At 38.6% G+C, this 16,564-nt stretch overlaps 1 protein-coding gene across 1 annotated transcript in view; it reads right to left on the bottom strand.

Moving 5' to 3' along the window:
• Positions 1–16,564, bottom strand: part of ZSWIM6 (zinc finger SWIM-type containing 6) — a 208,785-nt gene that overhangs the window by 18,488 nt on the left and 173,733 nt on the right. The window contains exons 5-7 of the mRNA XM_069556467.1: positions 5,761–5,940; positions 815–991; positions 400–546 (exon numbers count right to left, since the gene is read on the bottom strand). Coding sequence (XP_069412568.1) covers positions 400–546; positions 815–991; positions 5,761–5,940 — 504 coding nt within the window. The remainder of the gene's footprint in view (positions 1–399; positions 547–814; positions 992–5,760; positions 5,941–16,564) is intronic.

Genomic DNA, 16,564 nt, shown 5'->3' on the forward strand with positions numbered 1-16,564 from the left:
AAACATAGGCAGTCTACCACTGGAGCCTTTATTGTCACAGTTAAAACATTTCTTCACAGAATGAAATATATCTGGTTAACTCGCATTTTAGGTAATTTAGATATGCTACATAACTCAAACAGTAAAAAAAAAAAAAAAAACAACCTTAAAAAATTACCTTAGGAAACTAAGAAACAAAAAATAAACAAACTTATGTTTCACAACATTCAGCCAGAGAGGGAAAATGCCTAAAACTTGTCACAGATTAGCTGGCCATTAAACATTTCAAAAGAGCGGTGAGTGAAGCCAGCGCCACGGCTCTAATTGTAGAAGCTCTCTCCCCGCCAAAGAGCACGAAACCGAGTGGCATTATCACCAAGAACCCCATTCCAGTGGAAACAAACTCCTCCACACAGTCACCTTTTTTCTGAGTTCGGAACACTTCCAGCTGCTTCTGTTGCTGTCGTCTCAATGTGTTAACAATAGCTATTGCTAGTCTCAGTGCTTCTCTGGGGTACCCATGAGAACGTAACGCGTCCACTCGCGCACAGGCTGTAGGAACGTGTTCTAAAACAGAAAGTGAAGGGGGGAAAGTTGCCATTACCAGATATATCTACAAAAACAGGATGTAACAGTAAGATGTTTCCCCCAAAATACCATTACAAAGACACAAGAAACCATTTCTGAACTTGGATTTGAATGAAAAACTCCTATTGCCAAGCATTCATCCATCTCCCATTGAATCCCTCAACTCTCCACCTCCCACTCCAGTAATGCTATAGAAACTAAACAAAGAAGTAAGTCATGGAAATGTCTTTCCGGTTTGGCCACTTACCATGCCAGAGGGGCCACCCGCGGGAGTCAAAGAGGGAGTTTTCAGTGTCGTCATGGTAACAGTAGTTGGTGTATAGGTCACTGCTGATAATGTGCTGCAAGTGGCTATCCTGCCAGTGGAGATCGCATGCCTCGATGGCTCGGGTGAACACTGTCCGATGTGGCCTGTTCGATGAATCTGTTTTTTCCACAATTCAGAAAGCTGTATCAGCTATGATTCACACATCAATAAATCAGTTTCATACCATACCATTCTGTGGCCAGATGTTCATGAACACACCCACACAGACTGTCCTGCACCCTAAGCAGAAGGATGGAGGGTGAATAGTCTCATGTCCTAAGTACTAGGAGGCGAATCAGCCCAAAGAGCCACCATTCATTCTCTTGTTTTATCAAACACACACACTCTGCAGCCATCAAAGCTAAGGTTAAAGGCATCCTGCAAAAAGAATTGTCACGTCTAGTTTCCATGCCAAATACACTCAGAGGAGGCACTCAGCACAAAAATCACAGGAAAACTCACTGCTCCCCATTTCTGAGGTGCTGTGGTGGGCTGCCCTGATGGGATCAACAGACACTATGCAAGAGATGAGACACCAGCCATGGAACCTTTCAGGAAGATGCAATCAGCCTTTAAAAATATGCAGAAGGGTTGTGCTTTTGGTTGTATTTTTTAACTATATTGTGCGGTTTTGCACAATTAAAATTATTATGCTTCTTGGGATATAATGATGAAATGGCACTTTATATCCCAAAGGGCATAAATGCATATATTTAACATTTCACAAAGCCACACAACATAGCTACAAAACAAACCAGCGCACTTACCTTGCCCTACAGGCTGCCTCCTGACTCCCGTGCAGGTTCCATGACTGGTGTGATGTCCCCAGCATAGTGTATGCCGGGGCATCACAAAAGAGCAGAAGCACACACTCCGAAGAGGGTTCAAGTTTCAGGACCTGACGGAGAAAAGAAATGTTTGGGGAATAAAGGATATTCTTACCCCAACTTCTGGGATTATTCAGTTCTTCTGGAAAACATGGTTCAAATTCTACCTGCCCTCCCAGCCCCTGGGTCCCGAACTCCAGACTTACCTTCAACTGTGGCACAAACCTTAGAAAGAGCCTCAACTGACAATCAGGGTAACAAACTACTTTTATTTATGGATGCTTTATTTAACTCAAGTATCACCCCTCACTGTTCTGAGACTTAACTAAATGAGAAGTAAAATCTGGAGCTTCCTTAGTTGGTAAAGTGTCATCTTCCTGTCCTTGGAGCTTTGGCTAAGCACAGACACAAAGGAAATCATAAAAATCAAAACACACCTGAATCAAGAAAAGCTCTGAAAACTTATCCAGACCAAACCCTCTATTCTGCTGATGGAACTGAAACTCGAGAGACGTAAAGTGACTTGCCAAGGTCACACACCCAGGCAATGGCAGTCAAGATCAAAACACAGATAACCTCACTCCAAATTCAGCTATGTCAGCTGTTCTGAAAGGCTTTTGAATGGTCTTTAACAGAAAGAGACATTACTTCAGCTTGGTCTCAGGTGGACTTAGACAGCTGAACTTGAATGGCAGACATATCAAAATGCATGGATGACCGACAATTTGAGAGGCATAAACACTGATGTATCTGTTCTGGCCCCTGCCCAGACTGCCTGTTAGGAGCAGACAGTGTACTCTTTGCAGATGGGGAGCGAGAACCTTGTATTTCATAGCCTTTGGAACCTACCAGGGCTTTTTTGCAGACCAGAATAAATATAAAGAAACTGATTCCATTACTTCTTACAGTCAGTCAATCAAATATTCCAAAATCCAAATCACACATAAGTGTTAAGTGGGTGTGCAATTTCATTTAACTCAATCACAGAAACAGAATTTAAAATTAAAAGAAGACTTTAAAAGAGCAACTTAGTATTATGCACACACTAAGAGAATGAAAGTCCTATCTGTCTACTTAATCCACTGTGGTATCAATTCCATTAAACAAATTAAAATCTTAACTTTTCATGTTTTTATGTGACTGTAAGATCATAGACATACATAGAAGACACACACCAGACTTTTTACAGTGTTTGGCTCTTAAGAGATCAATAATACCAATTGTAACAAAAAAGAACCTAAATACTGTTTAAAAGAAAACATAAGATATAAAGCTCTGTAATAGCACAAAAACAAAAAAATGTACAGAGACAATGACTTTAAAAAATTGATTTGATTAAGTATCAAAATTATGGTCAACCGCCCCCCCCCGCCACACAGCACGTGGGATCTTCATTTTCCCAGCCAAGGATCGAAACTGCATCCTCTGCAGTGGGAATGTGGAGTCGTAACCACTGGACCACCAGGGAAGTCCTGGTCAGTTTCTTTTTTTTTTCTTTTCTTTTTTTCTGGTCAATTTTTATCTTAGATATCTTATGTTTTAAGATTTCTGTAATAGCATAGAAAACAGAGAAACAGATGACCTTAAATGGTTAGGTAGCTCAGGTGGCAGAGTAGGAGAAGTAAAGGGTACACATTCTAGTATTCTTGCCTGGAAAATCCCATGGACCGAGGAGCCTGGCAAGTTACAGTCCATGGGATCCAAGAGCTGGACACGACTTAGCGACGAAATCATCATCAGCTGGTAAAAAATCCACCTGCAATGCAGGAGACCCCAGTTCGATTCCTGGGTCAGGAAGTTCCCCTGGAAAAGGGAATAGGCTACCCACTCTAGTATTCTCAGGCTTCCCTGGTGGCTCAGAGGGTAAAGAATCCACCTGCAATGTGGGAGACCAGGTTCAATCCCTGGGTTGGGAAGATCCCTTGGAGAAGGGAAAGGCTACCCGCTCCAGTAATTCTGGCCTGAAGAATCCCATGGACAGAGGAGCCTGGTGGGCTACAGTCCATGGGGTTACAAAGAGCTGGACACAACTTAGCAACTAAGCACGCACACATATAAAATAACATTAGTTTTTTCAATCAAAAAAGATGAAATTTAAAAAGGCTCCCATTCAGGTATATTTAAAAAATAAACACTACTCTAAGGGTGTGGATTCTAATGCTGTCAATTAATTCTAACAAATAATCTCAGCGAAGACAGGGCCTGACTTGCGCTTCACATTCATTCTGATGTGCAAACACATGCAATTCTGCCTGAGGTCTGACCATGTGCACCCTGCATCCACCTGCATGGCTGCTGGGCTCTGTGGGCCACCAAAGGCTCTCCGCTAGCCAGTCTGCTCAGCCCTCCAGCAGAAGCACTGCAGGCAGAGCACCAGAGCCTCTCTGTAGGGTTGTCTCTTCTGCCAGCCCCTCTGGAGAATATGGGTATTCTAAAAGAAGGAGCCCCACTGCCTTGGGGCACAGCAGCCATAAATACTGCCCTTAGAAACTAGTCCTGACTGCATATCCCTGGGTCAAACCATAAATGAAACTGTTTTATCTGGAGGTTGGACCACTTCCTAAGAAGTTTTCTAAAGCCTATGGAACAGTGAAGTTTAACCAAGGGGAAAGTAACCAAATGGAAAGTAAAAGTACACTGTAAAATGTTAGGATGGCAACCACGAAGAAGCCTCTAAATATAATAAAGTCAAGAAGAGATCAAAGATATATTGCCTATGTAGATGTAAGCATCCTTTTCCTAGCAATGGAAGACAATAAATGTTGAATTGTTAAATTTGAAAATTCTGAGCCTCTACAAAAAAACTTGGGGTATAAGAGGCAGATTTATTTTCTTTGAAATTATTAAATAAAATCATCATGGGCAATAAAGATGTGACAGATTTCAAATACTGAATTCCCAAGGCAAATATCTCTAGACAAAGGAGAGCCAGACAATCATCCTTCCCAAGGCCTGAAACCTCTTTTTGATTGGACAAGTCCCTATGGAATAATACATATTATTTTTCTCTCTCTGTAGAGACAGAAAACACTGTGCTAACATCACATTTCATACTCAGTACCGTCCAGCTCTTTCTAGGAGTACCAACTACAGATGGAACCCGCACACACTGAAAGACAGTCTTTTCCTGAATCCTCCTGACGTCATTTAACTCCCATCTTGCATATATCATAAATTTAAAGTCTTTCACATTTTCTCAAAAAAGGGGGAGCAGCAGCACAAAATTCCACAAGAACAGTGACAGTGAATGACAGTTTTATTTGCAAGAATTAACTAAATATTTGGATGTGAAAGGAGAAAATCTGTCAGTAGCTAGCAGGGACAATGAGGGCAAGAAAGACTTTTTTTAAGATGAGAAAGACTTGACCTGAATGGGTGGGTCCAATAGAGAAAGAGAAACTTTAAAAAAAAAAACAACCACAAGAAACAGTAGAGAAATGAGAGAGAGAGGTACTTAAGAGGATATCTGGAAATGCCTGGGAGCGTTAGCTGCCAACGACTGGAGGGTACTATTAGCCTACAGTAGGTGGGAGCAAGTATGCTAGACAGTCCTTTCACAATAAAGAATTTTCCTGGTCTGAATGCCAGCAGCCCATTCCCCTGTAGTCCCAGGAGTAAAATGTTTACTTGCTACATTCTAAAACTAAGAATTTTTAACTGATTGCATAGCATAGTATCCCAAATAAGAACTGACCAACACATAGAATAACAGTTCCTCAGGTCTCTCAATAATTTTGTTGTACACAGTAATTCACTACCCCCTATAACATTTTTTTAAAAAAATTCAAACTAAATAATTAGTACACAATTTTAACACATACTAGTTAATGTTAAGTATTACATCCATCTGTATTCTGAGAATATGAAAAAATATCATAGATCTTGCATAAAAATTAAAACACACACACACACATTCACATCAAAACATTAAGTCCATGAGTTATAGTAAGTTCTTAAATGAGTAAAATAATGTTTCCAAATTTACTGTAAGTTACCATTATAGCCACAGATACACAATTAAGTAGGTACAAAATGAGCAGATTATCACTGTGGACTCACCTTGGTTGGCATTTGCACCCTGAGGCAGAGCATTGGTTAAGTTGGGTAATTCACTGCCATGATTTCCATCTTCCCATGGACAGACATCAACACCATTCCACTTTTTTAGCTGTTTTAGCCAACTGGCCTTCTGCTCCAACTTGCAGTGGGGATTTAAAACTATACACATCCACAGAGCACCTAATTTAACGGGAGAGAGGAAAGTAAATTTTTTAAAATTTACAAATGTTCAATCCTAATAGTTAATGCTAAGTCATTTCAAAATAGACCCAAGTCTGCATTTTTATAATGCAATTTTACCTTAGTCCAAGCAACAAATCTCAGAGAGAGGTCAATGTAAAGAGGACAACAGAGCCCAAATTTGAACCAAAGAAGCCGACTACTGTTACACATAAAGATGAGAGATATTTCAAAGGTGATTTTAATCACCTTCCTACTTGTGTGACATTTTAGATGAAAGTCAATTCAGAATTCAAACTTAAGGACCAATTTCTTACTTTAATTTACAAGGAGAGTTTATTCATAGGTGCTTTAATAAACTACTTTAAATGGTTCTTCTGTACAAAAAGTAAATTTATTCCTAAGATTACCTTTTTACAATAAAATCATAAAGGTTTAACAATGGATACCAATAAACTATTTCCTAGTCTCCTTATAAGCATTTCCAGCTTTGTTATGCCTGTTCATTAGTATATGTATCTATGTATCAACAGACCTTTCAAAAATAAAATTTACTTAAATATACTTCCCTAAATGATTTAACTAGTAACTAATCTTTATATAAATGAAATCACTAAGTTTGTCTTTTTGTGAATGAAACCATTCAACATTTATCAAAAGTTCACTTCTTTAAAACGAAAAGACAACCTATGGCCTCAGATAAAATATTTGCAAACAATGTGATGAATAAGGGCTTAATTTCTAAAATACATAAATATCTCATAGAGCTCAATATTTTAAAAAATCTCAATTAAAAAAATGGGCAAAAGACCTAAATAAACATTTCCTCAAAGAGAACATACAGATGGCCAGCAGGCAAGTGAAGAGATTCCAGCATTGCTAATCCTCAGAGAAACGCAAATCAGAGTTATAATGAAGCATCACTTCACATGGGTCAGTATGGCTGTCATCTAAAAGTCTACCAAAAAACACTTGCTAGAGAGGGTGTGGAGAAAAGGGAGCCCTCCTACTCTGTTGCTGAGAATGTTCCCTGGAGGCTCAAGTGAAGCATCCGCTTGCAATGGAGGAGATCTGGGTTTGATTGCTGGGATGGGAAGATCTCCTGGAGAACCGAATGGCTACCCACTCCAGTATCCCTGCCTGGAGAATTCCAGACAGAGGAGCCTGGTGGGCTACAGTCCATGGGGTCACAAAGGGTCAGACACGACTGAGTGACTAACTATGGAGAACAGTATGGAGGTTCCCTAAAAAACTAAAAATAGGGTTAACATATATGATCCTGCAATCCCATTCCTGGGCATATACGTGGAAAAGACAAAATCCCTAATTGAAAAAGGCATATATAATAGACAAGACATGGAAGTAACCTAAGTAACCATCAACAGATGAGTGGATAAAGAGGATGTGATACATACACACACACACACACACATGTATATATACATACTTATATAATACATACATACATGCACACAAAGGAATATTGAAAAAAAGAATGAAATAATTGTTGTTTGCAGCAACATTGATGGATCTAGAGTCTATCATACTAAGTGAAGTAAGTCAAAGAAATGTTATATGGTAACACTTAGATGTGGTATCTAAACAGTATTATAAAGAAACTTAACTTACAAAATAGAAACAGATTCACAGACATAGAAAACTTAATTACCAAACGGAAAAAGAGGGAGGGATAGATTAGGAGTATGGGACTAACAAGCTATACACTACCATATGAAAGTTGAAATGAAAGTTGCTGAGTCGTGTCCAACTCTTTGCGACCCCTTGGACTATACAGTCCATGGAATTCTCCAGGCCAGAATACTAGAGTGGGTAGCCTTTCCCTTCTCCAGAGGATGCAGGGACTGAACCCAGGTCTCCTGCATTGCAGGCGGATTCTTTACCAGCTGAGCCACAAGGGAGGCCCAAAGACAGCCCAGGAACAGGGATGGGGGATGCAAAAGGACAGGGAAGCAAGAGGAATGGGGGCAAGTCCCCCTCCGAAGATGTCTGCTGGCCCAGTTTTCTGCAGCTGTGATCAGGCAGGGCGCAGAGGTGTGTGACCCCAGGGCCAGCAGAGCTACTGTGTGTGAAGCTGAGCCACTCCGAGGCAACATGGGCTTCGAGCCCCACACAGACGGGGCCCCTGTGTACAGCATGAGCCTTTCTCCCAAGTCAGGAGGTTTATTGTTGAGAAGACATCCATGATGATCGACGGAAGACCGCCTGGCTGAGGTCGCAATCGAATGGTGGATCCTAGGAACACGGAACATTGAGTGTCCCAGGTGGGGCTTCTAATACTGACGACCACAAACTGGGGGCGGCAAGGAAGCTTAAAATAATACTAATCGATTCTCTCCCAGTTCTGGGGGCCAGAAGTCTAAAGTCAAGTTATCAGCAGACCGGGGCTCTCGAGGAGCGTCACTCCCAGCTCTTCCAGTTTCTGGGGCTCCAGGTGTTCCTGGGTTTGTGGCCGCATCCCCCCAGCCTCTGCCTCCTCAACACACGGCCTCCTCCATACACTACCATATATAAAACAGATAAACAGTATGAATCTAACTGTATAGCACAGGGAACTGCAGTCAAATATCTTATAAATACCTTAATGCAAAATAATGGAATATGTATGTATGTTTTTGATTACATATATATATACATATAAAACCAAACCACTTTACTATATACCTGAAAGTAACCCAGTATTTTAAAGCAACTATATTTCAATAAAAATGTTCACTTGTTTTTCAAAGGAAAAGCCATAACGAATTTAGAAGGCATATCTCATAATTTGAAAAAGTAAGGTACTGATAAATTTATCACTGCTTTCTACATTTTCAAAAAGGTAGCTAATTCAAGCAAATATTTCAGTTTTAAAAGTTTAAGTTTTGTGAATTCCCTGGTGGTCCCAAACTTCCAGTGCAGGGGGAATGGGCAAGATCCTACAAGCCACACTGTGTAGCCACCAAAAAAAAAAAAAAAAAAAAATTCAAATTTTACTTTATTAATTTCAAAACAAGACAGATACCAGTACTTCGATGCCATTCACAACACTTTTTCTTTGAAAAAGTGAATCTGTGTTAATCAGTTGTGTTAACCAAGTGAATGATAAAGGTAACAATGGTCTGTTTTTTGCTTGTACAAAAGAGATACTTTACATTCTTTCATACTTAAAATTAGCAAGTTCTTCATTTAAAGAATCTGATATTTAAGTATCAAATAATGTCTGATATTTATATCAAAATGTTTGATATTTATATCAGAAAATAAACATGGCTACAACCTAAGCCACAGGTGTTTACAATTTACATTTCTATATTTTAAAATGCCAATCAGAAACAAAATGTGATAGGATCAAGATGAAGTAAAGCCCACTATGGCTTATCTCTTCCCATAATTACAACTAAAAACTGGATGAAGTTTAAAAAACTAATAAAAAAAGTATAAAAAGCTGAAAAATAAACAACAGCAAGTGGTTTGTGGAAATAAAACTAGACTGTAAAAAGGGAAACCCCTTGCCACTCAGAAACTAGACAGGGAGACCCTTGAAAATCTGGTACGAAAACAGGCTCAAGTGCTGTCACACCTCAGGTACCTGAGACTGACCCAGTACAGCAGATCACCACCCAAGAAGGGGAGCCTCACGGTCTGGATATACCCAACTGGCTGCACGCTTCAAAAAAAATAGAAATTTCTCTGGAGGATGATAACAGGACCTTGACTCTTACGATATTTAAAATATTCAGGATCTAAAATTACTTGGTTTACAAAGAAAAAAGGGAAATGTGATCAATTCCAAAGGGAAAAACATTGAACCAGATGTTAGAATTATCAGCAACTTTATGCAACCATTATAATTATGCTCCATCAGATGAAAAGAAAGAAAGAAAGTGAAGTGGCTCAATCATGTCCGACTCTTTGCAACCCCATGGACTGTAGCCTGCCAGGCTCCTCCACCCATGGGATCTCCAGGCAAGAATACTGGAGTGGGTAGCCATTTCCTTCTCCAACTAATAGAACTAGTAGATAGAAAATTAGCAAGAGTAAAGAACACCTAAAATAACACTATCAACAACAATCTAATTGACATTTACAGACATGCCACTTAACATCAGTAGAGAAAAAACAAAACTAAATCCTATATTTTCTAAAATGCATAGAGAATATTTATAACATTTATACACAGAACATTCATAGTCCATATTTTGGGCCATAAAACAAATGTTGACAAATATTAAAGAAATGAAACTATACAAAGTATAAATCAGTAACAAGAAGATATTCAGAAAAATCCCAAAATATCTGGGAATTAACACACTTCTAAATAATTAATGAGTAAAAGAAATCACAAAAGAAAACAGAAAATACATTGTTCTGAATGAAAATGCAAACAAAATATTTCAAAATTTGTGATGTACAGCTATAAAGAGTTTAGAAAGACAATTACCGTATTAAATACTTATACTGGAAAAGGAGAGAAGATTCAAACCAATAATCTAAATATCCAACTTAAGAAACTAGAAATAGAATGAGAAATCAAAGCCAAAGCAAGCAGAAGGAAGAAAACAGCAGATCAGCAATGAATTTTAAATGGAAAACCACTCCCTAAATTTTGTTTAATGAAACCAAAAAGCTAGTTCTTTAAAAAGATGAATGAATCAGTCTGACTAAAAGAAAGAAAAGACAAACTATGAGTATCAGGAATTAAAAAAGGGTACATCACTGAAGATCCTAGAGACCTTAAAAAGGTTCATAGAGGAATACTATGAACAACTTTATGCCCATAAATTCTATTAGATGAAATGGACAAATTCCTTGAAAAATCACAAACTATCACAGTTCTCTCAAGAAAAATAATAACTAGAATAGCTTTAAATTAAAAACTCCAACAATGCAAGTCTAGATGTTTCCCTGGAAAATTCTACCACCGTAAAGAAAGAAATAACACCAATTCTATAAAATATCTTCTAGAAAAAAGAAGAAAGGGAATGGTTTTCAATTTATATTATGAGGCCAGCACTGCCCTGATATCACCGGACACACACCCCCAAAAAAACCAAGTAAATATTACTACATAAATAAAATAAAACACTGCAACAAAATATTAGTAAATCTAATTAAGAAATACATGGAAAAGAAAATTGATCTATAGGTTCAACATAACCCTACTCATAACCCCAGCAGACATCTGTGTACATACTGATAAAAACAGATAGAGAATAACCAAACAATTAAAAGAATAAAAAATCTGGAGGTCTCCCCAGCACCTGAGAACTGCTAACAGATTAAGAGTAATCAAGAGAGTACACTACTGTGAAACAAGTACATATATCATTGTAAAGATCAATTCAAGGTTCAAAGTCAATTCAATGAAGAAGAGATAATTCTTTTCATAACTAGTGCTACAACAATTGGATATTCACATAAAATGTACTTATATCTATAATGTACAGTTTTAAAATAAATCTATAATACACAGTTTGTTAAAAAATTAACTCAATTAACTTACTAAAAATTAACTCAAAATGGATCATAGACTGCAGCCCATCAGGCTCCTCTGTCCATGGAATTTCCCAGGCAAGTATACTCGAGTGGGCTGCCATTTCCTACTCCAGGGGAATCTTCCTGACCAGGGATTGAACCTGCAGCTTTTGTGTCTCCTGCATGGCAGGTGGGTTCTTTACCCCTAGCACCACCTCGGGAGCCCAACTATCAAACTTCTGGAAAACATTTTTGTGACCTTAACACTAGGCAGAGATAATCTTATATAAATATCAAAGCATACTTATGAAAGATAAACTTTATCAAGTGGATTTCATCAACAATAAAACTTTTTGTGTTATTAAAAAAAAACAATACAAAGAGAATGAAAAGATAAGCCACAGATGGGGAGAAATATGTGCAAATCATATATCTGACAAAGAACTTGTATCTAGAGTATGTAAAATCTGCTGAAAACTCATCAAGAAAATCAGTAATTCTAGCACAAGTGGGCAAAAAAAAAAATTGGAAAAAAAGCACTTCACTAAAGAAGATACACAGATGGTTGAGAACTTCCCTGGTGGTCCAGTGGTTAGGAACTCACCTGCTAATGTAAGGGATATGGGTTCAATCCCTCATCCAGGAAGATTCCACGTGCTGTGGGGCAACTACACCCATGTGCCACAACTACTAAGCTTGCTCTGGAGCTCACATTCCACATCTATCGAAGCTCATGTGCCCTGGAGCCCCGCTCTAGCACAGGAGAAGTCACCACAGTGAGGGGCCCGCACGCTGCAACTAGAGAGTATTTTCTACTTGCTGCAACTAGAAAAAGCCTGCACACAGCGATGAAGACCCAGCAAAACTAAATATGTAAATTTTTTAAAAAGATACACAGATGGAAAACCGCTGATGAAAACATGCTAAACATCATTAATCATTATGAAAACGGAAACTGTTGCAGATGACGGGATACTATACATAAAAAATCCTAAGGATACCACCAGAAAACTACTAGAGCTCATCAATGAATTCAGAAAAGCTGCAGTGTATAAAATTATTATATAGACTTGCTACCTTTCTATACACTAGCAATGAACTATCAGAAAGAGAAATTAAGGAAGCAGTCTCATTTGCTGTCACATCAAAAAGAGTAAAATATCTAGGAATAAAGCTACCTAAAGATGTAAAAAGGACTTCCCTCATGGCTCAGATGGTAAAGAATCAACATGTGAAGTGCAGTGAAGTCATTCAGTCGTGTCCGACTCTTTGCAACCCCATACACTATAACCTGGAAAAGGCAATGGCAACCCACTCCAGTGTTCTTGCCTGGAGAATCCCAGGGACGGAGGAGCCTGGTGGGCTGCCGTCTCTGGGGTCGCACAGAGGTGGACACGACTGAAGAGACGCAGCAGCAGCAACAGCAGCAGACTATAACCTACCGGGCTCCTCTATCCATGGGATTTACCAGGCAAGAGTACTGGAGTGGGTTGCCATTTCCTTCTCCAGAGGATCTTCCTGACTCAGGGATCGAACCCAGGTCTCCCGCATTGTAGGCAGATGCTTTATCGTCTGAGCCACCCAAAACCCCAGCAGGCATCTGTGTACATACTGACAAAAACGGATAGAGAACAACCAAACAATTTAAAGAAAAAAAAACTGGAGGTCTCCCCAGCCCTGGGTCGGGAAGCTCCCCTGGAGAAGGGAATGGCTACCCACTCCAGTATTCTTGCTTGGAGAATTCCATGGACAGAGGAGTCTGGCGGGCTATATAGTCTGTGGGGTTGCAGAGAGCTGGACAAGACTTGAGTGACTACCACTTTCACTAAAAAGGTAAAAGACCTGTACTTGGAAAACTGTAAGAGGCTAATAAAGGTAATTGAAGATGATACAAACTGATGAAAAGACAGAACATGTTCTTGGATTGGAAGAATTCATATTGTCATATAGTCATTTTTGACTATACTCCCAAAGGCAATCTACAGATTCAATGCAATCCCTATCACAATTCCAATGGCTTTAGTATAAAAACACAAAAGACTCCAAAGAGCCAACACAATCCCTGACTTCAGACTATACTATGAAGCTACAGTAATCAAAACAGCATGGTACTGATATAAAAACCAGACACACAGATCAATGGTACAGAGTAGAGAGTCCAGAAATAAAACCTATGCACTTATGGCTAATCTACACCAGAGGAGGCAAGAATATAAAATGTAGAGAAGACAGTCTCTTCAGTTACTGGTGCTTGGAAAACTAGACAGCTACATGTGAAAGAATGAAATCAGAACCTTCTCTAACGCTATATACAAAAATAAACTCAAAATGGATTAAAGACCTAAATGTAAGACTGGAAACCATGAAACTTCTAGAGGAAAATACAGGCAGAACATTCTTTGACATAAATCATAGCAGTATTTTTGGGGGGATCTTTCTCCTAATGCAAAGGATATAAAAGCAACAATAAACAAATGGGACCTAGCTGAACTTCAAAGTTTTTGCACAGCAAAGGAAACCATTGACAAAACAAGAAGACAACCTACTGAATGCAGCAGAATATTTACAAATGATGAGATCAATACGGGGCTAATAGGTAGCATATATAAACAGCTCATACAGCTCAACATAAATATAACAAACAACTTGATTAAAAAATGGCTACAAGAACTGATGAGGCATTTCTCCAAAGAAGACATGCAGATGGCCAACAAACATATGAAAAGATGTTCAGTAGTACTAATCATCAGAGAAAGGCAAATCAAAACTATAATGAGATACCATCTTGCATTGTCAGAGTGGCTATCATCAAAAAGAACACAAATATGTAGCAAATGGTGTCGAGGACGTAGAGAAAAAAGAACTGGCATATACTGCTGGCGGGAAAACAGACTGGTGGAACACTATGGAAAATGTTTATTAATAGTATGGAGGTTTCTCAAAAAAACAAAAATAGAACCACCATATGATCTAGCAATTCCACTCTTGGCTATTTATCTGAAAGAAAACAAAAACACTAATTCAAGAAGCTATATGCACCCTAACGTTCATAGCAGCATTATTTACAATTGCCAAATATGGCATCAACAAGATAAGTCCATCAACAAAAGAATGGATAAAGATGTAGTATATATACATAGAATGGAATACTGCTCAGCCATAAAAAAGAATGGAATATTGCCATTTGTAGATGGTAAAGCATCTGTCTACGATGTGGGAGACCCGGGTTCAATCCCTGGGTTGGGAAGATCCCTTGGAGAAGGAAATGGCAATCCACTCCAGTACTATTGCCTGGAAAATCCCATGGACAGAGGAGCCTGGTAGGCTACAGTCCATGGGGTCACAGAGAGTCGGACACGACTGAGCGACTTCACCTTCACGTTCATGTTCACGTTCGGACAGACTTCAAGGGTATTATGTCAAGTGAAATAAGTCAGAGAAAGACAAATACTGTATGATAGCACTTACGTGTGAAATCTAAAAAAAATACAATAAATTAGTGAGAATAATGAAGAAAGAAGCACACTTACAGATACAGAGAACAAACTTAGTTACTGGGGGAGAATGATGGAAAGGGGGATTACAGGGATAGAGGAGGTAAGGGGTACAAACTATTATGTAAAAAACAAGCTACATGGATACACTGTACAATGTGGAGAATATAGCCAGTATTTTATAACTATAAATGGACTAGCTATAACCTTTAAAAATTGTGAATCACTATATTGTATACCTGTAACTTACACAATATTATACATCAACTATGCTTCAATTAAAAAGTATGAGAAACCATTACTATTATTATAAAGGTTAAAATTAGAAAAAGAAATTTTAAATCTGAAAATACTGCTAGCAATCAGAATGCTCATAATTGCTGCTGTGAGTGCAAAATGATATAGGTGCCCTGGAATATGGTTCAGCAGTTTCTCATTAAATTAAACATTTAGCATACAACCCAGCAATCCTACCTCTCAGGATCTGCCTGAGAAATGAAAACTTAGGATCACATAAAAACTTTACAAGAATGTCTATGAAGTGAAGTGAAGTGAAGTCGCTCAGTCGTGTCCAACTCTTTGTGACCCCATGGACTGTAGCCTACCGGGCTCCTCTGTCCATGGGATTTTCCAGGCAAGAGTACTGGAGTAGGGAGCCATTTCCTTCTCCAGAGGATCTTCCCAACCCAGGGCTCAAACCCAAGAATGTCTATAGCAGTTCTATTTGTAAATGCAAAAGACTGTAAAAAACCTGAATGTCCTTCAACTGGTGAATGGAAGAACAAACTTTGTATATTCATATAACAGGCTACTACTTAGCAACAAGAAACAGACCACTGAAATACAAGTAACAACTCAAATGCACTATACTAAGTGAAGGAAGCCAGAATCAAAAGCGTATATATATGTGCACACACAAGTACACACACTTTATTATTCCATTTATATGACGCTTTGGAAAAGGCAAAACTAAAGGGACAGAGTGGGCTACCAATGCTAGGGACAGGGAGTAGGTGATGAATTGATTATTAAAAAAAAATGGTGTGAGGCAATTTTGGGAGGCGATATAAGCATTCCACATCTTCACTGATCACATGGCTCTATGCTTTTGTCTAAACTCAAAATTGCACACTAAAAGTTTCAGGTGTATAAATTTCAGGTGTATACATGCTCCAGTTAAAGCATCTATTTTACAGTATAGTTAAGAATTTTACTGTATGTAACAAAAAATATTTTTAAATTGCTAATTAATATATGGATCAAACAATTTTATCTATTGGTACGCAAAGTCCTAGTTATGAGAGTCCTCTCTGCAGGATTTCTCTACAAGTCAATGGACATCAGTATCTTATTAACTATGCATTTCCTGTGCCGAGAACCAGAAAAATCAGCTTCAAATGAAACATGACTACATAAAACATGACCACACACTGTCACAAAGCAAGGGACAAATCAAAGTAGTATCTAAAGAACCTGTAAGTGACAGCTTTCCCTATGGCACCCCACTGGAAAATGAGATACAACTTTACCAGGCTTTAGATTTTGAACTGATGGACAACATAACAACACAAACACAAAAAGATACATGGTAATAATTAAATCTAATGAATGTTATATACTGGATCAAAAATTAGCATTTCTACTTATAAAGCTAT

The sequence above is a fragment of the Ovis canadensis genome, chromosome 16, assembly GCF_042477335.2.
Source record: "Ovis canadensis isolate MfBH-ARS-UI-01 breed Bighorn chromosome 16, ARS-UI_OviCan_v2, whole genome shotgun sequence".
NCBI classification, from domain to species: Eukaryota; Metazoa; Chordata; class Mammalia; order Artiodactyla; family Bovidae; genus Ovis; species Ovis canadensis.